Below are 25,397 nucleotides of genomic sequence, written 5' to 3'. Positions count from 1 at the left end.
GTACAAGACTCTTCCTCAAGCAGTAAGATAGGAGGCCTACAAGGTCCAAGGCATTGCTAAATCTATTTATGAGCTATGAAATAGATCAGGTAGACGAGCTAAATGTGGATGAACTCCTTAGCAGTGGTGATCATAATACAATAAGGTTTAAGACACGAGGGAGGGAAAAATCAGCACAAAAACTAGACCAGATTTTAGAAAGATGAGGAGCGAATTGAGGTGAGGTGGAAGGAGAAATTGACAGGACTGCAGAGCAATAGTGGGTCAATTTGTAGATCAAAAAATGGCAGAGGCTTTTATTAAATACTTTGAATCAATCTTTTAGAGAAGGGTATCGGGAAATCCTGAAGTGGTTGAGAGCAAGAGCAATATTACGGTGCATAAAAGGAAAATTTTAGGTAAGTTAATTAGTTAGGCTAAAGGAAGACAAGATGCCAGGGCCCAATGGGATCTATGCTAGGATTCTGTAGGAGAAAAGGGAGGAAATTGCAGTAGCCCTAGGCATTTTATTTTAGGGCTCTATTGAGTGTGGATGTGTGCTGAAGGACTGGAGAGTGGCTAATGTAGCACCATTTTTAAAAAGAGACAGATAATTTGGGTAATTAAAGGCCAGTTAGCTTAACATCTATGGTAGGGAAAAGTTTTGAGAGTTCTTAAGGATGTAATTCACATATCTACATAATGAGAATATAGAAATAGCCAGAAGCAATTTCAAAAGGGATGATTGTACTTGACAAACTTCATAGAATTCTTTAAGGAGATAACAGACAGGGTAGATGGGGAAAAATACAATGGACTTTATACAAGCCTGTCAAGATACCACAATGGAGATTTCTGGAGAAAATGAAGGGATGTGGAATTAAGGGGGAAGATGGCAAACTGGATTAAAAATTGGTTAGAAGGGAGAAGACAGAGAGTAGCAGTTAATGCTAGTGTTTCAGAGTGGTTGGAAGTGGGTAGTGGTGTCCCACAGGATTCAGTTCTGGGACCTACTTCTATTTACCATGTACATCAATGATTTGGATATACACCTAGAGGGAGTGGTGTCAAAATTTGCAAATGACATCAAATAAGAGGTACAGTTAATTCTTTAGAAGACAAAAGGAAATTACAATGGGTTATTGATAAAATGGGGAAATGGGAGGCAAATGGAATTCAATGTCATTACATGTGAAATGATGCATTTTGATACAAAAATGCCAGCAGTAATTATACTCTGAATGGAAATCGGCTCAGTGCTGTGGAAGAGCAGAGGGACTTGAGGGCACAGGTTCACAGAACATTAAAGAAAGTACCTCAGGCTGATACATTTGTTAAAAAAAAGCTAATAGAATTCTAAGTTTTACTGCAAGAAGTATAGAAGATAAAAGCCGAGGGGTAATAATGAGCCAATATAAAACCTTAAGAACTCAATACTGTGTGCAATATTGGGCTCCACATTATAGAAAGGATATTGAGGCCTGAGGGCACAATACAGATTCACTAGGATGCTGTGTTGTATGAGGAAATACAAGTACAGACTTGAAAAATTGTGTTTTTTAAAATTCTTAGAAAAATGCAGATTACAGGCAGATATGATAATAGTGTTTAAAATTATGAAAGAATAGGACAGGGTAGATAGAAACAGACTGTTTCCAGTAGTTATGGGGTCTAAAGTGGGGGCCCATTGATAAGAGATTTAGAACAGAGGGCAAGAGAAACCGCTTTACACAAAGAGCTGTGAGGATGTGGAATTCACCTCCAGGGTCAGTGGTACAGGCAGAAACTGTCAACATTCAAAATTAGATTGGATAGGTGAATGAAGGAAAAAGGAGATAAAGGGATATTGGAAGAGGTTAGGTAAGTGTAATTATTTTCTCGCATGGAGGGTAACCGTTGCCACAGACTGGATAGGCTAAATGGCCTGTTTCTGTGTTGTAACTTCTACGTATTTCTTTGATACCAGGAATGATGATGAGACTATTTTCAGTGGTGTGGAGATGCTGGTGATGGACTGGGGTGGACAAATCTAAGGAGTCTTACAACACCAGGTTATAGTCCAACAGCTTTATTGAGATTGTGATTTCAAATAAAACTGTTGGACTATAACCTGGTGTTGTAAGACTCCTTAGATATTTTCAGTGGCTAACTGGGGTTCTAATAAAGATTTGAGAGTGTGTGAAGGCCTTTGATATGGTAAATGGGGGGAAAAATATTTCTTCTAGCCGAACAGTGACCAAGGTTCAGTTTAAAAGTGGCACACAGAATGATGCGCGAAGTTAGGAGAAATTTATGCGCAGAGTTGTTGAAGCATAGAATGCTTTTCCACAATGTCATTGAGGCAGATTATCTACTTTTCCCTGAAAAAATGCACTAAACAGTTTAAGCAAAAGAAGATACAGGGCTCTGGGATGAGCAAGGCAGCAAGATTAGTTTTAGTTTAGCAGCTACAGACTTGATGGGCTGAATGGTGACCTTCTATAAACTTCGACAATTCCCTGGTAGCTTTCCACCCTTGACCCTTTACCTTTCAGTCTGCAAAAAGCTACCATGTACTTCTCCATGCTGCTGTCAAACTGTGCATCAGCAGGGATGCTGTCATTGTACAGTTTGAGCATGCTGCCATTTCTCTTCCTTCTTCCATCTGTGGCATTTCAGCAAATGTTCTACCATTATAAAGTGCTCCATCTTGTGTACCAGCAAGAAATGCTGCAATATTCCCATTCAGAGCAGCTGAATTTGCAGATCAGATCTGCTCAATTGAGCACGGTCCAGCCTTCATGACTGGTCCACAAGAGATCAAAACGTCTAATGTGAACATTTTGCTGCCTTCTGGGGCGTTCCTTCTCAGCACTTGTGCCCCATCGTATTAGTATGTGCATTATGTTCACGATTCCCACACAGGGTTTGCCGTATATCAAGGGCAAGGTGCAAGAACTAACCAGCAGAAAGGAAGGAGGAAAACAAAACAGAAGCATGCAGCCCAGAACAGAACATCCTATCCTTGTTGCAGATGACACTTTGCAGTGAGCAGTTCTTAGCAAGGTACAATAGTAAGAAAATGAGGAAGGAAACACAAGTGAACTGAATACATAATGGAGCTTCAAAAGCAAAATATTGCAGATGCTGGAAATCTGATATATAAACAGAAAATGCTGGAGAAGCTCAGCAAGTGAGGCAGCATCTGTGGAGAAATTAACAGAGTTAACGTTTCAGGTCGAAGTTCTGACGAAAGGTCTTTGACCTGAAACATTAACTATTTCTTTCTCCACAGATGCTGCCTCACTCGCTGAGCTTCTCCAGCATTTTCTGCTTTTATTACATAAAAGGAGCTTGATCAGTTTGATATTTTTTCCCAGTTTTGAATCTTCTTACATTTACACATGCTGAAAGCAAATACTTAATATAACATTAAATCAATATAGACATTTACATTTTTATGCAAGGTATTTGCTTTAAATGCATCCATTACCATTCTATAACTCCTTATTAAAATTGATTACATGGTTTTTAATACACTTTTTACTGAGAATGTGTATTAATATAAAAAAGATTGAAAACCCAAGGAATGGTTTTAAAGAAAAAAAAACTGTGCATAAAACAAATATGATTCCACTTTTCTGGGGGGGGGGGGGGGGGGGGGGAGGGAAGGGGTGAGGAAGGGAAGCTTCCCTGTGTTATTCAAATACAGATCAATTAATAACAAACTTTCCACTACACACTGCATTCTCAGCTTCCCTAGAGCAAGTTGCTCCATTTTTAATTAAAGCCACTTTTACCATTAGAAATCAATAATACCTCAGTATCAGACACTAACACCCCATCAGAAGGCATGGGTTTTGCTGGATATGTAAACGCTACCAATGTAAAAAAATTTTTAAAAGACATTCTGAAAGCAGTAGAGCTGACTTGAAAACAATTTCATACCAGTATCAGTTTAAGTATTTGAGCAGAATTAAACTACATGAACTCAAAAATACTAGAAGGCAAAGTATGAAACTAGTAAAGGCTCGTGAGCCCTCACCTTTCACAAAGTATGAGCAATCTACCCTCACCATGGATTATATTTACCCATTTATATACAAATGTTCTATGATCCCCAAAGATAAATCAACCAAAAGATAATCCTGAATATTCATCCATCCTCACATGACTGAACCCGAGCCTACAGTCCTGCAGACATTATTTCCTGCCCCCAGCCTCCGTTGCAGAGGACCGATGTACACAGTGGAGTATTTGATCATCTTGGACTAGACCCATTCCTCCAATCCCATTTCCAAGTGGCTAATCTTTACGTATCAAAGTTTTTCTGTGTTTGTGTCTAATCCAGCTAGAGAACTGAAATGTTGAAGGGCTTCAAAACACTATACACACTGAATACTTACAAATACAATGGCATTTCACCATAATTGTGTATATATAAATCACAGCATGATTTCATTAAGCATCGCACAATCACTGATGATAATCAGTATTAAGTGAGAACCCATTGTGAAAACTGAAAAAAAATTGATACCTGGCACAAATTGCCTGAAGTGAAACGGGGACTCCCATGTTCAATTCACAGGTATGGTATGCGTAAAGAATGTGGTTTAAATTCATGTATTCCACATGAAAGTAATTTCCACCAAAGCAAATGATCTATCCTATAGCCCTGAAGTTTACAGAATGATAAGTGAAGTGAGATTTCATTATAACTTAACTTCATCTCTGCTTTGTGAATAAACCAAACTATCCTATGTTATTGCACTAACAACTTTTTGTGGTCAGCCTTCTGGTTCTGACCAGCCCTGAACTTACAGCAAACCTATTTTCCCCCCACTAAGTCAGGCTCTCTTCACAGACCTAACTAAAATGACTAAGCCAGAAATTGGGCTTTCTCCTCTGTTTCTTCTGCCCAGACAAAGGGAACGGGGCGTTCCTCCAACTTCTTTCCCAGTGATTTGCTAGAACAGTCAATGAACCAGTTACCCCTGCCCCCAACCCCCCCCCCCCCCTCCTCAATACTACCAGAGTAGATTCTCAGCAGACACCTCATGTTGGGCTCAAGTGAATAGATCAACCCTTCAACAGAAGATGCAGAAGTTCACTGAATTCCTAAACTAACTTCCAATGTCCAAAGTACTCTGGTTCAGGCACTTCATCTGTATCCTGATCTACATTTCTCAGCTCTTACATTCTGTGAATCCCTTCAGAGCTACTTCAACTTAGCATTTTTAACATACATTACACCAAGATCCTCTCATGGTGGCATAATTAGAAATCGCAAAAAAAGACCCCCTATCCTCGGGGGGAAAAAAACAGGGTGCATCATCTTCTACACGTAGACAATGCCATTTTGGTGGCATACCATTGTGTAGAAGCCAACTGAAGTCTATTAAAATTTCTAATTTAAATTTTCAACACCTCCTCCCCAACCCCACCCCCCAAATCAATACGCTGCACCTCCTCAACTTGGTAGCATGGATTCAGAACTTGAGGCAGGAGGCTGGACATACACAGCAGGGTTATATTGTTCCACAGAGTTCAAATGTGCTGCATCATCATTTTGGTTTAAATGTCATGCTTTTATCCTCTGGCTGCCGTGTGCCATTAAATGGCTAAGTGTGAGCAGGGGTCTGCATGAAAGGAGGGGACTGTGTTCCTCGCTGATTTAACGGTTGTCGGGTTTTGAGTATGAGTTTCATTCTTCTCAATTAAAATGTAAAATGAGCTGTGTTAATCCATACTAATGCAAGAGCTTCAGAACATTAAGGGATAAGGGTCTTATGTCCTCCATTACTTCAATATGCAGTACTGTTTTGTCTAAGATTTTGTCCAATGCATATTAAAGAAACACAAATATGTCACTCTACTTCAATTAAGCAGATCAAGACCAGCCCTAACTTGCACAGGCTGTCATTTACTAAAGTGCTCTAGATTTATGAATCAGAGTAGGACTGATCTGGAAATAACATTCCATCAGCATGTGTTGTGGCTAAAAATGAATTCAAAGACTGCTGACTAAACTGCCATTACAAGATGTTCAACTAAGGTTGCCACCTCTGGTTGGACGTATTCCTGGAGGTTTGATCATGTGACATTTGATCACAGCTGGAAATGTCATTGCATTTAGCTTAGTTGAATGTCCCAGTACTCCAGATAATTATCCTAAGATAAAGCAAGATAATTATGCTATAGTACACAAGATTTTTTTTAAAAAACTAGATGCACAATTTGGACAGATGTTTTGGAATCATATTGCATTGCCAGTATAAAAGTTGCAGAAATCCTTTTTAATCAATCAATTACCATAAATACATCACATATATTGCAAGAAATAAACTTGTCGGCTGACTAAATTTTAGGTACATACACCGAACATTGCTCCACACTAACTTCACCAGAAGTACAAGGTCATGGGGCAGGACCAGCTACGAAGAAATTCCAGGCTGCTTCAGGGTGGCAGGGAATGGCTGAGATAGCCAGACAGGCTCCTCGAGTGCCACCAGGTCTGATGGTGGGGGTGAGAATTGCAAGTAGAGACAGACAGCTGAGGAGCGCAGTCCTGTGAGCCACAAATACATGGAACTCTTCTCCCGGGTTGTTAGCAGCAGTGCCAGAGAGCGCAACTCTCAATTCCGAGAGATCCCCGGACAACCCTAGGTTCAAGAGAACCTTCGAATCTTCATTAAATTATAGCTTGCAAGATGCATAGGATGAAAAGCATCTTCACTGAAGCAATTTCCTGAAGGCTATGTCATGCTTTAATGGGAGAAGCACTACCAAAATGTGCCCATAGGGAAACAGGTTTTAGGTCCAGCTCAGTGTGAAAGATTTGTTTTTTTTTTAAAAATAAAAAAGGATGTGTATAGTGATTTATGTTAAATTTCAATTTCAAATTACTAACTCCAATTAGCTTTGTGGCCATTATATTTTGATCAGACATCAAACTAGTGTCAACAAAATTTTGAAAATCTGAAATCCATTTTCACCAATTTCATGAAAAAAAGATATCCTGAGCTGACTGGCAGAACCAACCTGAAGTCTTAGAAAATGACTGTTTTTTAACTCTCATATTTCTAGGAATTGAAGTTTCATCTCAATAATTTTATCACTGGCAATTTGATTTCTCACCATGCATGCTGTATGCACTGAATGCCTTTACAAAGTTGCTTTTTTCTTTAGTATGTCTAAAACATTGTTTAAGTTCAAGCATCAGACAATGGTGAGCTTACTCATAAGCAGAAGCAAACAATGTTTTTTTGACCAGGGTTACAAAATCAAAAAATATGTGCCTTTACAAAGTGACAGAAAACATGATGTGTCAATATTATTTTAATTCTTAGCAAGCTATCGCTCTCACTAATGCTTTGGAATGATACAGGTCAAACTATCAATTATGGAAAAGCTTAAATCTCTCTGCCATCAAGGAACTAGTGCTGTTTAACAGAGGAAATTTCAGTTCACAGCACTGTAGCATTATAAATACCTGATATCAGTGCATCCCAGAAGTAATATGACAGCTTTTAATGAGGGAAGAAAGTGCTAAGAAAATGGAACATTCGTATCTAATGACAGGAACAAATGCATTTCATTTCAACAGCAGCACTAGTCTTCTGTTACTCTGCTTGGACAAGAAAACTTTCCAATCTTAAGTTACCTTCTACACTTCAAAGCAAAAATATTAAATTTGGTGCTCAGCTAAATTGCTGAACTAGATGAAAGCTTCCCTTTCTCATCTCTTAACGTGATGCAGTGTCAATGAGATACTACAGGAGAAAACTCTTCAGTCTGCAGTGTATTCAAACCTGTGTTTGGGCTTCCACCCTGGCATCAAAGCCCTTTATTTAAGTAGCTGAAATGTCCAGTCACCTCAAAAGGTCACAGCCATCTCACCCCCATTATCTTTACCTGGTCATCTTCTAGCTAAGGTCTTGCCATTTGTGCCTTTACAACACGCAGATAGGAACTGAAGGATGATTATTGGGCGCACCCTTGATTTAATGATGAGAATATTAGTTTCTGTTCCAGCATTCCCCATCCTACAATGAATTATCCACATGTATGCCATTTCTCTGTCCCTTCATCCACTCTTGTAGTGAAATGTAAGCAGAACCACCTAGTTTGAATTCTCTAATTCTACAAATGGAGTCACAATATACCTTAGGCCCAGTTCATTGCTGCAAAATGACCCATGCATACCCTCAAGACAAAGAAAAATGTCAGTGCATTGCATCCATCTTCCACTGTACACACATCATTCCAGACACTGATCTGCTTGTTAAAAATAAAGAAATATCAAAAAGTGAAGGGGTTGTCTCCCTTTATTCAGACCACTCCATGTTTAAAAATCCCAATACTCAAGCATCAGAAATTAGTTTGTAGCAAGAGCCCCCATAGAGTCTGGAAGATGACTTCATTCAGCTAATTGAAACTTTCTGCAAGGATTTGGCACTAAATTGGAGATTTTCTAGGAGTCCCTCTAATAAACTATTCTAAAACGCCCACTGCCCAGTGCTATTCATGAAATCCATCCAAACAAAATATGTAACTGACTGTAACCGCCATTCACAAGATAGGACAGCGCTAGAGGAAACACTATTTTTTGCTCTTTGCATCCACTGTCAGCACTAGAATTCCCAGGTGAAGCATGACAGACCAAATTAGAGAGATACCCCTAACTTAACCAATGTGCCTCAATCTCAACTGTAGAATGTCACTCCTGCCACAGCAGAGGTCCAATATTAAGCAATTCTATTCTGATGATGCCTTTGCATTGTAAAATTGCACCCACGAGAAATAACACGCGAGATTGCCCAAACGCACTTCGCTTATAACCAGAAGGCTTAAATAACTAATCTACAAATAACTACTGTGTCGAGGCTCATTGAAACTGTGTGATGTTAAAGCAGCTTCTTATTCACTACTCAATCACAACTACCCACTGTTACATAGCCAGGTATGCAACCAGGATTCTTCGACTTGTGAAAACAAAGGCTTCAATAGACTGCAAAACAGTTCCCTTCAAATTTTACATTTAGGAAACTGTTCCAAAACCTCATGTGTGTTTTACTTACAAACATTACCATTCACATCCATCAGGTTTTAGGAACAGTTTCCTAAATGTAAAATTTGACAGGAACAATGTTTTTTTTAAAAAATACAGTAGCCTAAGTGAAAGCAGGTCGAATTACATATGAAAAGAAAAATTATTTCTTAAGTCCTTGGTAAAGAGAAGCTCTAGAATTTTTTTTTACCTCCAGTTCCAGATCCTGAGGCTCTGCTTCAGAGAGTGGGATCACTGCTATCTTGGTTATTTTGCACACTTCATGGTCCCCTGGAAGCTTTCCAACCACTGCTTTCTGGCGGATTAAAAGGAGCCGCCATGCAAAATCTGGAAAGCAAGCCAAGATCAGTCAATAAAGGAAAGTTAATTTAGGCCTGTTATTCGGGAGGACAGACATATGAACAAAATGACTATACCAGGGATAACTGCTATGGATGGAAAACACTTACTGGTGGTCACCATTCGCCAAAACAAAAAATATACTGGGTGGGGCAATGGGAAATGATGATGTCGTATTTTGTTATGAAATGGAAAAAAGATATCCAACCCAGTACATAAAGCCCTAGATTCATTTTCTCTCTTCAAAAAAAAATCTCAATCATGGAACAAAAATAAACTGAGGCTTCCAGATCAGCACCTGATTACTAATCTAAATGGGGGAGAGCAGTACATGGAAGTTCACAGGCAGCAGAGAAGACTTTCAGGGTTAAGAATATGGGAACAGGAGTCGGGCATTCAACCTCTCGAGCCTGTTCCGCCATTTAATTAGAGAGTGGCTAATCTGCATCTTAACTCCACCTACCCACCTTCATTCCGTAACTCAATACCCTTGCCTGACAAAAATCAATCTCAGTTTTGAAATTTTCAACTGACCGAGCCTCAATATTTTTGGGGGAGAAAGAAGTACAATATTTCTACTGCCCTTTGCATGACGAAGTGCTTCCTGACATCACCCCTGAACAGCCTAGCTCTAATTTTAAGGTTATGCTCCCTTGTTCTGGACCCCATTAGAGGAAATAGTTTCTCTCCATCTACCCTATCAAATCCTTTAATCATCTTAAAGGCCTCAATGAGATCACCCCTTAATCTTCTATACTGAAGGGAGTACAAGCCTAGTCTATGCAACCTGTCGTCATAATGTAACCCTTTTAGCCCGGGTACCAGGTTAACTCCTTGGAGCCCACTCTCAAAATGAATATCAAACACTGGGTTTCCCAAGTTTCAGAAGGAGATAAAATTACTCAAGTTTTATTTTTCATCCCTTCAAATATAAAAAAAAAATCACATACAAACACCCATGGAAATTACACTTTTTATAGAAAGATGCATGAGTAGTTGCAAGGTAGTCATAAAGCACAAGAGAAGCTTGAGCTAATTTTACTTCAACCCAATACATTTATGCACTGAAGTCTGTTCCAAGGAATTTTTATTCTGCCTAATACACAAAAAGCAAATTCTTAACAAATTCTGGGCTTTTTTTTAAAGCTAGGACTGTAAAACTGGGCAATGACAGACAGCAGAGTGAAATTGATACTTATATCAGGATTTCATTTTGCTGACTGATGTAAATAAGTAGACATTTTCTAGTATTGTGGCTGGCTTTTAGGTAAGATTGCTATAAGCAGAAATTCCAATCATTGATGACACACTACCTAGATAAACTCCAGTCTTGCCCCTTAGGCATGTGGTAGCATAGTGGTTATGTTATTGGACTAATAATCCGGAATCAGGAGTTCAAATCCCGCTAGGGCAGCTGGGGAATTTAAATTCAATTAATTAAATACAATCTGGAATAAAAAAGACTAGTATCAGTAATGGTGGCTATGAAACTAGTGGATTGTCGTAAAATCCCATCTGGTTCACTAATGTCCTTTAGGGAAGGAAGCCTGCCGTCCTTACCCGGTCTGACCTAGATGTGACTCCAGACCCACAGCAATATGGTTGATTCTTAAATCACCCTCTGAAGTGGCCGAGCAAGCCACTAGTTGTACAATCTTGCTACAAAAAGTCATAAGAAAACCAGATGGACCACTAGGCACTGGACAAGGCAAACCAAGCCAAGTCGACCCAGCAAAGTCCTCCTCACTAACATCTGGGGACTTGTGCCAAAATTGGGCGAGCTGTCCCAGAGACTAGTCAAGCCATACCTTTCAGCCAACGTCCCATACTCTTCAATCACCATCCCTGGGTATGTCCTCTCCTGTCCCACCGGCAGGACAAACCCACCAGAGGTGGCGGCACAGTGATATACAGTCAGGAGGGAGTGGTCCTGGGAGTCCTCAACATAGACTCCGAACCCCATGAAATCTCATGGCATCAGGTTAAACATGGGCAAGGAAACCTTCTGCTGATAAACACCTACCACCCTCCCTCAGCTGATGAATCAGTCCTCCTACATGTCGAGCACCACTTGGGAGGAGGCACTGCGGGCACAGAACATACTCTGGGTGCTCTTCAATGTCCATCACAGTGCTCGATAGCACCACTACTGACAGAGCTGGCTGAGTCCTGAAGGACATAGCTGCCAGACTGGGCCTGGTGGTGAGCGAACCAACACGAGGGGAAAAACCTACTTGAGCTCGTCCTCACCAATGTACCTGTCGCAGATGCATCTGTCCATGACAGCATTGGTAGGAGCGACCACCACACAGTCCATGGAGACGAAGTCCCGTCTTCACACCGAGGACACCATCTAACTTGTTGTGTGGCACTACCACCGTGCTAAATGGGATAGATTCAGAACAGATCCAGCAGCTCAAAACTGGCCGTCCATGAGGCGCTGTGGGCCATCAGCAGCAGCAGCATTGTATTCCAGCACAATCTGTAACCTCATGGACCGGCATATTCCACACTCTACCATCAACAAGCCAGGGGATCAACCCTGGGTCAGTGAGGTTCAATGAGTAGAAGAGCATGCTAGGAGCAGCACCAAGCATACCTAAAAATGAGGTGTCAACCTGGTGAAGCTACAACACAGGACTACATGCATGCTAAACAGTGGAAGCAACATGCCATAGACAGAGCTAAGCAGTTCCACAACCAACAGATCAAATCAAAGCTCTGCAGTCCTGCCACATCCAATTGTGAATACTGGAGGACAATTAAACAACTAACGGGAGGAGGCAGCTCTGAACATCTCCATCCTCCATGATGGCGGAGTCCAGCATGTGAGTGCAAAAGACAAGGTTGAAGTGTTTACAACCATCTTCAGGCAAAAGTGCTGAGTGGGTGATCCATCTTGGTCTCCTCCCGACATCCCCATCACAGAAGCCAGTCTTCAGCCAATTTAATTCACTCCACGATATCAAGAAACGGCTGAGTGCACTGGATACGACAAAGGCTATGGGTCCCGACAATATCCAGGCTGTAGTGCTGAAGACTTGCGCTCCAGAACTAGCCGCGCCTCTGGACAAATTGTTCCAGTACAGCTACAACACTGGCATCTACCAGACAATGTGGAAAATTGCCCAGGTATGTCCTGTCCACAAAAAGCAGGACAAATCCAATCCGGCCAATTACCGCCCCATCAGTCTACTCTCAATCATCAGCAAAGTGATGGAAGGTGTCGTCGACAGTGCCATCAAGCGGCACTTACTCACCAATAACCTGCTCACCGATGCTCAGTTTGGGTTCCGCCTGACGAAGGAGGAACGCTCCGAAAGCTTGTGATTCCAATAAAGTTGGACTTTAACCTGGTGTTGTAAGACTCCTTACATTTGTCCACCCCAGTCCATCACCGGCATCTCCACATCACGAAGGAAGATGGTAGTGGTTGTTGTAAGCCAATCATCTCAGCCCCAGGACATTGCTGCAGGAGTTCCTCAGCTCAGTATCCTTGGCCCAACCATCTTCAGCTGCTTCCTCAATGACCTCCCCTCCATCATAAGGTCAGAAATGAGGATGTTCGCTGATTATTGCAGTGTTCAGTTCCATTCGCAACCCCTCAGATAATGAAGCAGTCTGTGCTCACATGCAGCAAGACCTGGACAACATCCAGGCTTGGGCTGATAAGTGGCAAGTAACATTCGCACCAGACAAGTGCCAGGCAATGACCATCTCCAACAAGAGAGTGTCTAACCATCTACCCTTGACATTCAATAGCATTACCATCATCGAATCCCCCACCATCAACATCCTGGGGGTCACCATTGACCAGAAACTTAACTGGACCAGCCACATAAATACTGTGGCTACAAGAGCAGGTCAGAGGCTGGGTATTCTGTGGTGAGTGACTCACCTCCTGACTCTTTTTTAAAATTCGTTCACGGGATGTGGGCGTCGCTGGCGAGGCCAGCATTTATTGCCCATCCCGAATTGCCCTCGAGAAGGTGGTGGTGAGCCGCCTTCTTGAACCGCTGCAGTCCGTGTGGTGACGGTCCCACAGTGCTGTTAGGAAGGGATTTCCTAATTAATATGCTAACCACCTCCCCATGACATTCAACGGCGTTACCATCATCAAATCCCCCACCATCAACATCCTGGGGGTCACCATTGACCAGAAACTTAACTGGACCAGCCATATAAATACTGTGGCTACAAAAGCAGGTCAGAGGCTGGGTATTCTGCGGCGAGTGACTCACCTCCAGACTCCCCAAAGCCTTTCCACCATCTACAAGGCACAAGTCAGGAGTGTGATGGAATACTCTCCACTTGCCTGGATGAGTGCAGCTCCAACACCACACAAGCTCGACACCATCCAGGAACAAAGCAGCCAGCTTGATATTGGCACCCCATCCACCACCCTAAACATTCACTCCCTTCACCACTGGCACACTGTGTACCATCTACAGGAAGCACTGCAGCAACTCACCCAGGCTTCTTTGACAGCACCTCTCAATCCAGTGACCTCTACCACCTGGAAGGACAAGGGCAGCAGGCACATGGGAACACCACCACCTGCACGTTCCCCTCCAAGCCACACACCATCCCGACTTGGAAATATATTGCTGTTCCTTCATCGTCACTGGGTCAAAATCCTGGAACTCCCTTCCTAACAGCACTGTGGGAGAACCTTCACCACACTGACTGCAGCGGTTCAAGGCAGCGGCTCACCATCACCTTCTCAAGGGCAACCTGGTGAAGCTGCAACTCAGGACTACAAGCATGCTAAACAGCGGAAGCAACATGCTATAGACAGAGCTAAGCGATTCCACAACCAACGGATCAGATCAAAGCTCTGCAGTCCTGCCACATCCAGTCGTGAATGGTGGTGGACAATTAAACAACTAACGGGAGGAGGAGGCTCTGCAAACATCCCCATTCTCAATGACGGCGGAGTCCAGCACGTGAGTGCAAAAGACAAGGCTGAAGCATTTGCAACCATCTTCAGCCAGAAGTGCCGAGTGGATGATCCATCTCGGCCTCCTCCTGATATCCCCACCATCACGGAAGCCAGTCTTCGGCCAATTCGATTCACTCCACGTGATATCAAGAAACAGCTGAGTGCACTGGATACAGCAAAGGCTATGGGCCCCGACAACATCCCAGCTGTAGTGCTTAAGACTTGTGCTCCAGAACTAGCTGCGCCTCTAGCCAAGCTGTTCCAGTACAGCTACAACACTGGCATCTACCCGACAATGTGGAAAATTGCCCAGGTACGTCCTGTCCACAAAAAGCACGACAAATCCAATCTGGCCAATTACCGCCCCATCAGTCTACTCTCAATCATCAGCAAAGTGATGGAAGGAGTCGTCGACAGTGCTATCAAGTGGCACTTACTCACCAATAACCTGCTCACCGATGCTCAATTTGGGTTCCACCAGGACCACTCGGCTCCAGACCTCATTACAGCCTTGGTCCAAACATGGACAAAAGAGCTGAATTCTAGAGGTGAGGTGAGAGTGACTGCCCTTGACATCAAGGCAGCATTTGACCGAGTGTGGCACCAAGGAGCCCTAGTAAAATTGAAGTCAATGGGAATCAGGGGGAAAACTCTCCAGTGGCTGGAGTCATACCTAGCACAAAGGAAGATGGTAGTGGTTGTTGGAGGCCAATCATCTCAGCCCCAGGACATTGCTGCAGGAGTTCCTCAGGGCAGTGTCCTAGGCCCAACCATCATCAGCTGCTTCCTCAATGACCTTCCCTTCATCATAAGGTCAGAAATGGGGATGTTCGCTGATGACTGCACAGTGTTCAGTTCCATTCGCAACCCCTCAAATAATGAAGCAGTCCAAGGCCGCATGCAGCAAGACCTAGACAACATCCAGGCTTGGGCTCATAAGTGGCAAGTAACATTCGCGCCAGATAAGTGCCAGGCAATGACCATTTCCAACAAGAGAGAGTCTAACCACCTCCCCTTGGCATTCAACGGCATTACCATCGTTGAATCCCCCACCATCAACATCCTGGGGGTCACCATTGACCAGAAACTTAACTGGACCAGCCACATAAATACTGTGGCTACAAGAGCAGGTCAGGGGCTGGGTATTCTGCAGCGAGTGACTCACCTCCTGACTCCCCAAAGCCTTTCCACCATCTACAAGGCACAAGTCAGGAGTGTGATGGAATACTCTCCACTTGCTTGGATGAGTGCAGCTCCAACAACACTCAAGAAGCTCGACACCATCCAAGATAAAGCAGCCCGCTTGATTGGCACCCCATCCACCACCCTAAACATTCACTCCCTTCACCACCGGCGCACTGTGGCTGCAGTGTGTACCATCCACAGGATGCACTGCAGCAACTGCACCTCCCAAATCCGTGACCTCTACCACTTAGAAGGACGAGAGCAGCAGGCACATGGGAACACCACCACCTGCACGTTCCCCTCCAAGTCACACACCATCCCGACTTGGAAATATATCGCCGTTCCTTCATTGTCGCTGGGTCAAAATCATGGAACTCCCTTCCTAACAGCACTGTGGGAGAACCGTCACCACACGGACTGCAGCGGTTCAAGAAGGCGGCTCACCACCACCCTCGAGGGCAATTAGGGATGGGCAATAAATGTTAGCCTTGCCAGCGACGCCCACATCCCATGAACAAATAAAAAAAAGCTTTTTAACAGTCACGATATTAATGCGAAAGATGACAACCAGCGGTAAGTGTTTTCTAAAATAAAAAATGCCCCTGTTTTATGATCATCTTGGAGGCAAAGAATATCACATCATAAAAGCAACAAACATTTGCTGCAGGTTTACAAGAAATCCAGTACTTACAGTAAACCAGTGAGCGTTCTAAACTGTGCTTCAAAAAGCAAAGCTCTAACTACTAGCATATTCAAATCATGTTAAAAGAAAGCAAAATGCAACTTTAAGTGTGTGGGCTTTCACATTTTTATGTTACATCAATAAACTGATGAATAAACCAAAGTACTCTTGGCTCCAAAAGGTTCACTTCAACGTATACCTCTCAACCTACAACGACCGACCGAGATAGAGAGGAAGCCATAAAATGGGGTTATTGTGCATGTAGTCATAACAACTAAATCAATTGAATCGCAACTAGGCTTCAAAACGTTTCAAGACCTTCTCAGTTGTTTCTATGCCAATTATTACCAATTGTATTCTAACAGGATTAGCCGATTATCTAAAGCTCCTTCCACGCGAATTCTAGTTCCAGCTTGGTCAGAGCTCATACGTGATGCAAGTACCACTACGTTTGAGTAATCAGAGATTTGCCAAACAATTATAACGTATGGTAACACTTTACATCTCCTTGTTTGTGCAGTTGTCTCAAATAATGTGCTACAATTATCCATGGGGTGGGTTATGGCTTGTTGCAATGTTATTTGCAACTAGTTAGTGGCTTTGTTTTGCAGCTCATCGCTGAAAAGAAATTTGACCAGGCCTATTTGCTAAACATTTTTAAGCTCTGGTACAATCCTGGAGTTTGAGAGAGGAGGGAAAAAGAGAGAAAAGGAAAAATATTCATGGTTTCTGGTAACTCAGTCATAAGATGCACATCAGACTCATTAGTCTTGTTGCTGGTGGTCAGTGGTCAACACAGACACTCTTACACTTCCTTTAAAAGGTTATAATTCTTTTGCTGAATCAAATCCACATGCTGCTCACATTAGAAAATCTACGTGCAGATTTTGTGTAAACTATCAAGTCTCCAAATGGTTAATGCACAAAAGTCTGAATCTTCATCGGGCCTACAGATGCAATGTGGAAGGACCATCACACAAACTAAAAGGAACAGAGTTAAACCCAGCGAGTTAAATGTGAAAGAGATTGTTAAAAATAATTTTACCAGAACTCAAACACTCAGAATGCAGCAATTACCACAATAAGGGCAGCCCTAGGCTGCTAGGATGACACAGGGCACTAGGATGACTGCTAAGGAAGTTATGCTAAATTTTTATAATCACTGGTTAGGCCTCAGCTGGAGTATTGCATCCAATTCTGGGCACCACACTTTAGAAAGGATGTCAAGACCTTGGAGAGGGTGCAGAGGAGATTTGCCAGTGATGCCAGGGATGAGGGACCTCAGTTATATGGAGAGACTAGAGAAGCTGGGATTGTTCTCTTTAGAGCAGAGAAGGTTCAGGGGAGATTTAAGAGGTTCAAAATGAGAGGCTTTGATCGAGTAAATAAGGAGAAACTGCTTCCAATGACAGGAGGGTCAGTAACCAGAGAACACAGATTTAAGATAATTGGCAAAAGAACCAGAGAGGAGAATTTTTTTTGGAAAAAAAAACATAGCGAGTGGTTATGATCTGGAATGCACTGCCTGAAAGGGTGGTGGAAGCAGAATCATAGAATGTACAGCACAAAAACAGGCCATTTGGCCCAACAGATCCACTAGTCTCCTCCCTCCCTACTTCATCTAAGCCTATAATATTAACTTTCAAAAGGGAATTGGATAGATACTTGGAAAGTAAAAATTTCCAGGGCTATGGGGAAAGAGCAGGGGAGCAAGACTAATTGGATGGCTCTTTTCAAACAGCTGGCACAGGCACGATAGGCAGAACAACCTCCTTCTGTGCTGTATGATTCTATGACTGATGATGGAAAAGAAACATCACATTGGCAGAATCAACACTGTTTTTAAAGGTTGGGTTAGTGCAGAACAGTGAAAGCTTTATTTGGAAGCTAACCTGGAAGTGCTTGATGCTGCTACCAGATGCTGAAGAAAGAAAAATGCTCCCAACACTGACCTCCCTCATCTTGATGAGCACAAAGTCCACTACAGAAAATAATATAACTAATGTTTCATTGTCTGCCATGAGCTGCAAGGGTAAATTCAGAAATCTTGTACTTGCAGCAGGACACGTGCTCAAAATGGAACATGGATTTGAGATGGGACTGTAACATTGACCCTAATCCTACACCTCCCTTCGAGTGAGCCCCCCATCCCAGGCGTGTACAATTGCTGAATTTACCCAGTCTCCATTCATGGCACAACTGTAATTCAATTTGTTAATTTTAAGTCACAAAAAAGGTCTTTTTCCATTAACAAGATCTACAATCCAAGAGTGTACCAAGTTACAGCTATCATTACAGTGTATAGCAGATGATTCTTAAGTGGAGGGTAATGACAGATTGTATTGCAACACATTCTGCATACAACTGTAGGATTTTACACAAGGGTTGAGGGACCTTTTTTTTTTATTATTATGCACTAAGTAAACCCCTGTTATTTTACTTTGCATTTGATGACGTATCAATTTGACAAGTGGGGATGCTATTTGCAGTTATAGAATCATAGAATCATAGAAGTTACAACATGGAAACAGGCCCTTCGGCCCAACATGTCCATGTCGCCCAGTTTATACCACTAAGCTAGTCCCAATTGCCTGCACTTGGCCCATATCCCTCGATACCCATCTTCCCCATGTAACTGTCCAAATGCTTTTTAAAAGACAAAATTGTACCCGCCTCTACTACTGCCTCTGGCAGCTCGTTCCAGACACTCACCACCCTTTGAGTGAAAAAATTGCCCCTCTGGATCCTTTTGTATCTCTCCCCTCTCACCTTAAATCTGTGCCCCCTCGTTATAGACTCCCCTACCTTTGGGAAAAGATTTTGACTATCGACCTTATCTATGCCCCTCATTATTTTATAGACTTCTATAAGATCACCCCTTAACCTCCTACTCTCCAGGGAATAAAGTCCCAGTCTGTCTAACCTCTCCCTGTAAGTCAAACCATCAAGTCCCGGTAGCATCCTAGTAAATCTTTTCTGCACTCTTTCTAGTTTAATAATATCCTTTCTATAATAGGGTGACCAGAACTGTACACAGTACTCCAAGTGTGGCCTCACCAATGCCCTGTACAACTTCAACAAGACATCCCAACTCCTGCATTCAATGTTCTGACCAATGAAACCAAGCATGCTGAATGCCTTCTTCACCACCCTATCCACCTGTGACTCCACTTTCAAGGAGCTATGAATCTGTACTCCCAGATCTCTTTGTTCTATAACTCTCCCCAACGCCCTACCATTAACGGAGTAGGTCCTGGCCCGATTCGATCTACCAAAATGCATCACCTCACATTTATCTAAATTAAACTCCATCTGCCATTCATCGGCCCACTGGCCCAATTTATCAAGATCCCGTTGCAATCCTAGATAACCTTCTTCACTGTCCACAATGCCACCAATCTTGGTGTCATCTGCAAACTTACTAACCATGCCTCCTAAATTCTCATCCAAATCATTAATATAAATAACAAATAACAGCGGACCCAGCACCGATCCCTGAGGCACACCGCTGGACACAGGCATCCAGTTTGAAAAACAACCCTCGACAACCACCCTCTGTCTTCTGTCGTCAAGCCAATTTTGTATCCAATTGGCTACCTCACCTTGGATCCCATGAGATTTAACCTTATGTAACAACCTACCATGCGGTACCTTGTCAAATGCTTTGCTGAAGTCCATGTAGACCACGTCTACTGCACAGCCCTCATCTATCTTCTTGGTTACCCCTTCAAAAAACTCAATCAAATTCGTGAGACATGATTTTCCTCTCACAAAACCATGCTGACTGTTCCTAATTAGTCCCTGCCTCTCCAAATGCCTGTAGATCCTGTCCCTCAGAATACCCTCTAACAACTTACCCACTACAGATGTCAGGCTCACTGGTCTGTAGTTCCCAGGCTTTTCCCTGCCGCCCTTCTTAAACAAAGGCACAACATTTGCTACCCTCCAATCTTCAGGCACCTCACCTGTAGCGGTGGATGATTCAAATATCTCTGCTAGGGGACCCGCAATTTCCTCCCTAACCTCCCATAACGTCCTGGGATACATTTCATCAGGTCCCGGAGATTTATCTACCTTGATGCGCGTTAAGACTTCCAGCACCTCCCTCTCTGTAATATGTACACTCCTCAAGACATCACTATTTATTTCCCCAAGTTCCCTAACATCCATGCCTTTCTCAACCGTAAATACCGATGTGAAATATTCATTCAGGATCTCACCCATCTCTTGTAATGAAGAGCACGAAACAATTTTTTCTAATAGGATTCATCAGACATTGTACAATACTCCTTTCTGGAAACACTTTCTGGTCATTATATGACGTCCTTTCACTTCATCGATGGTTGAACTCAATGAAAATGACCACAGTAAATTGCCTTTCTGGGCAATGGGAATGCAACAATGAATTCAAAAGCAATTTGTTTCTGGGTTACTAAAATGTCACTCCATTAGAAATGCAAGCCCATTGACGAGCCCAGTGGCAACATCAGATGAGAATCACTGAAAACACTGAGCAGAAGTTCTTTAGCATGTTTATTAACCAGGCTGGCTGGTAATAGCTCAGAAAAAAAACAGCTCAAGAACCCAGCAAGCATAACAGGGGGAGAAAATCTTTCATTAAGTCTTCCAACTGAAGAATTATCAGCAGCACACCTCCAATAGAATTGCTCATGACAAATCAAATGGTGGCTGTTATATTACGACAGTGGCCTTATGTCTTGAACACAAATCGGGTTTAAATGTGAATCGACAGCCTGTTTTGCACTCTGCCTGATTTTCTTTTCCATTGTAGTCAAGGGGGAATTATGCCCTGAAAATATGGAATATTTATGAATGAGCACTGGTACTGGGAAATGTACATTTACATGGTATATAAAAATGGGGATCAGGTACAAATGGGTGCATACATATGGAAGACAAGTTCAAGTTAAGCATAAAGCACTGTTGAACCTTCATTCGTAAAAAATTGTGTACACTCCATACCCTTAATTCCATGCTGCCAAAAAGTGAGCATGTGTCTCTAAAAATAAAAGTAGATATACTTATACCTCGCGTGGCCTTCAATACACATCTGATTGCAGAGTTTACTTCTCTAACACATTCTGGCCCAGCATAAGCATGAAACTTCTTGCTTTCCCTTTCAGTCTTCACCTCCTCCTAACAGCTCCAGCTTTTTAAACCACATGCATTGCATCACATTTGATCATTACTTCATGTACTCTTCTCCTGTCTTCTACACTGTGAGGGTCTTTGCCCACCTTCTCAATTTAAAAAAAAGACAGTCACAAGAAAGTAAATCGATGTAAACAAACCTGATGGAGGCTGCCAGCATCAAGGTCGTAAAATGGAATAAGTATCTGAGAATGACCACAAGTCCCTAATTTCAGTGCAAATTATGGCAAGGTTTATAATCCACTTGCAATGCCTGACCAGCACTGCAGTGCTTCAAGGAAGGCCTTCAACAAAACAGATTGTCTGTTTTGCTAGGTTTTCTTCTCAGACGCTGACAGCCACTTCTCATTTATAGACCTTCTGCCCCAAAGCCACAAACACCCCATCAAAGCATCAGACATTTTTTTGTGGCAGCCTTTGTTTTATCCCAAGGGGACAGCCAGCAAATGGACAACAGGCACTGACACATGACAATCCGCCACCTCAGCACTCTCCCAGCATTGAGTGCACAGTCAAAATATTTAAATTAGCTGACCTACCATTAGAAGAGGTTAGCTTTCAGTCCCACAGGCTCAGTCAAGGCCCAGCGTGCATCCTCACCCCCACAATAATCAAACTGACAGTTTGCTGGAAACTAAACCGAACCACTGAGTACCCTTGGGTGTCTCTATTGCACAGTCCAAAAAACAGCCATTCTTTTAAGGTTAACTACTGCTCCTGAATGCTTATTTCACAGGTGTAAATAGAATCTTAGAACCGTCACAGCACAGGAGGCCATTCGGCCCATCAAGTCCATGTCGGCTCTGTGCAAGAGCAATCCAGCTTGTCTCACTTCCCTGCCCTATCCCTGCAGCCGTGCAAATGTTTTCCTTTCAAGTACTTATCCAGTTCCCTTTTGAAGGCCATGATTGAATCTGCCTCCACCACCCCCTCATGCAGTGCATTCCAGATCCTAACCACTCACTGTATAAAAGTATTTCCTCATGTCACCTTTGGTTCTTTTGCCAATCACCTTAAATCTATGCCCTCTGGTTCTTGACCCTTATGCCAATGCGAACAGTTTCTCTCCATCTACTCTGTCTCGACCCTTCTCGATTTTGAAAACCTCTATCAAATCTCCTCCCAACTGTCTGTTCCAAGGAGAACAACCCCAGCTTCTCCAGTCTATCCACGTAACTGAAGTCCCTCATCCCTGGAATCATTCCAGTAAATCTCTTCTGCACCCTCTCGAAGGCCTTCACATCTTTCTTAAAGCGTGGTGCCCAGGACTGGACACAATACTCCAGTTGCGGCCGAACCAGCGTTTTATAAAGGTTCACCATGACTTCCTTACTTTTGTACTCTACGCCTCTATTTATAAAGTCCAGGATCCCGTATGCTTTTTAACCGCTTTCTCAATATAATCAAAAAATCTGAAGTGTAAGAGCTTCCATTCACATGTATATTTTATGAAGTCATTGTACGTTCTGAATGCATGATGTTTGCACAGATACATTACAATTTCTTGGCATGGCTGTGCTTGCAGAAGGGTACTGCAGGTTTAAGCACTTGGTCTCAGGAGTTCGATTGGGTCAGGAAAAAAAGAGGGGATTCGGTCAACCAATGGTCTTGTTGGTTAGTATTGAGAGCCAGTGTCTGAAATTGACTGATATCTGTAAAGATCAAATGAAAGGAAACTCGCACACACTGCAGCTACTGTATATCAAAAGGATCAACTTTGAAGCCATGGAAACCACTAGTGTGGTGATACAACTGAGCAACAGCTTTAAGCTTTAGTGTCCCATTGTTTGCAGGGCTACGGGGAAAGAGCAGGGGAAATCAGACTAATTGAATTGCTCTTGCAAAGACCTAGCACAGGCTCAATGGGCCTCCTCCTGTGCTGTAACCATTCTATGATTCTATGATTCATTGATCTCTCCCATTTGACGGTTAATTAAAATTCTTCACTCTACTGCCGAAAGATTTTCATTTATAGTCAAAGATTGAGACTGTCCTCATTGTCATTATCCATTTGTATAAAAAAAAGTCATTGATTCTGTGTTATATCCCTGGCTCAGTAACTGAACCATCGTAGACTGTCTGATCTAAAATGTGCAGTTTGCATATAGCCATTTAGACATTAACATAATGCAACTTCAAAACTAAAATAAAAACAGAAAAGGCTGGAGAAGCTCAGCAAGTCAGGCTGCATCTGTGGAGAAAGAAAGGGAGAGTTAACGTTTCAGGTCGAAGGCCTTTCGTCAGAACCAACCTGGAACCAGAATAATCTTTTCATGACCTTGGCTGAGGGATAAATGTTAACCAGGCCACCGAGAACTCCCCTGCTCTTCTTCAAATAGTACAATGGGATCTTTTTCATCTACCTGAGAGGGCAGATGGGAAAATTTGGAAAGAGAAAACAAACTATTTCAGATTCAGATTCTCCAGACATACTCGAGCAGATAGGATGCAACTGAATAACGAACTGCTACACAGTGGAAAGATCTGCAGTGAGTGAGTTAACTAAATGTTATAAAGTAGTTATATTTAGCTATCAAGGCAGAACTGCAGAATCATCACATCTTCATCAATCTTTTAAAAGTTCCTAGGAGAGAGAAAATATACATCACTGGATTAGTTGCTCCTGGCAACAGAATGCTACTATCGAAAGCACCTTACTACAACAAAATCTTAAACCTGTCTAACGACGATGATTAAGAACTGCTCTATTGGGTACGGATGGTACCAAAAAAGTCATCGTTTGCAGTTGACATTCCCACATCGGTACAAAGGATGCTCTTGGTTTCCAACCAATTAACAATAGTACATGTCACTGGAGAAAAATCAGGATTCGATTTTCCACAATTTAATATTAAATTCAAGCAGAGTTCAGTCTTTTGGCATCCAGCAGTAGATATTTTGGAGTTCTCAAATGAAAAATTTATATTTAATATGATGAGTTACCTGGGATGCACAATGCAGCCTATTTATTAGAGGTTATATCTACCAAGACTCAACAACAACTTGCATTTAATATAGCATTCAACAAAATTAAAAACGTCCAAAATAAACTTGTCCATTCTCTATGACAGTCTCGATCAATCATGTCCCAGTTAAAGGAATATGATCACCCTCTTGCTGCATGAAGTCAGTTGAAAAGTTTTACACATTTAACTAAACTTACTTGAGACATGATGTGGAGATGCCGGTGATGGACTGGGGTTGACAATTGTAAACAATTTTACAACACCAAGTTATAGTCCAGCAATTTTATTTTAAATTCACAAGCTTTCGGAGGCTTCCTCCTTCCTCAGGTGAACGTTGTTGGAAAATTTCCAATAACGTTCACCTGAGGAAGGAGGAAGCCTCCGAAAGCTTGTGAATTTAAAATAAAATTGCTGGACTATAACTTGGTGTTGTAAAATTGTTTACTTGAGACAAGCAGCCATTTTTTGAACTCTCTCTAATTAATGCATATTACTGCATATAGTATGCAAATCAGTCTTGCTGCACACAATTGTAAACAATTTTACAACACCAAGTTATAGTCCAGCAATTTTATTTTAAATTCACAAGCTTTCAGAGACTTCCTCCTTCCTCAGGTAAATGTTCAGGATCTCCTTGAAGCCTACGCATTTATACATATAGAACAATACATGGTGTTTACAGACTGCCCCTGCAACTGCCCGTTGCCAAGGCAATCACCGTGTTCAGACAGAGAGGTGTCACCTGCAGAACCCCCGAATACACATTCAACAAAAAAACAAACAGGAAAAAAAAGAGAAGAAAAACAGAGAGAGGCAGAAACATCCGGAAGGCAGAGAGAGCCAGCTTAAGTATGTAAATCAGTTACACTGCACACAGCCTACTCGAACAAAACAAGTATCATGCGCATGAGTTTAACTGAACCCATAAGTCATGACAAAATCAAAGTCCTTCGCAGGAGTGTTCACTGATGTTCCGCAAAGTATTTCCAAATTTAAGAATGGAAGAAACTAATTAGTTGCATCCAAGCTGTAATGAGAAAGATATTTTTCATATCATGAGCTCTCCATTACAAATGAAAAATG

General features: G+C 42.3%; 1 protein-coding gene across 1 annotated transcript in view; it reads right to left on the bottom strand.

The window, feature by feature from the left end:
• The window catches only part of inpp5f (inositol polyphosphate-5-phosphatase F), a 192,797-nt gene that overhangs the window by 70,835 nt on the left and 96,565 nt on the right, over window positions 1-25,397 (bottom strand). The window contains exon 3 of the mRNA XM_068002246.1: window positions 9,219-9,355. Coding sequence (XP_067858347.1) covers window positions 9,219-9,355 — 137 coding nt within the window. The remainder of the gene's footprint in view (window positions 1-9,218; window positions 9,356-25,397) is intronic.

This window comes from Heptranchias perlo, chromosome 21 (assembly GCF_035084215.1).
Source record: "Heptranchias perlo isolate sHepPer1 chromosome 21, sHepPer1.hap1, whole genome shotgun sequence".
Taxonomy (NCBI): Eukaryota; Metazoa; Chordata; class Chondrichthyes; order Hexanchiformes; family Hexanchidae; genus Heptranchias; species Heptranchias perlo.
This window is presented reverse-complemented; position numbering and strand designations above follow the sequence as displayed.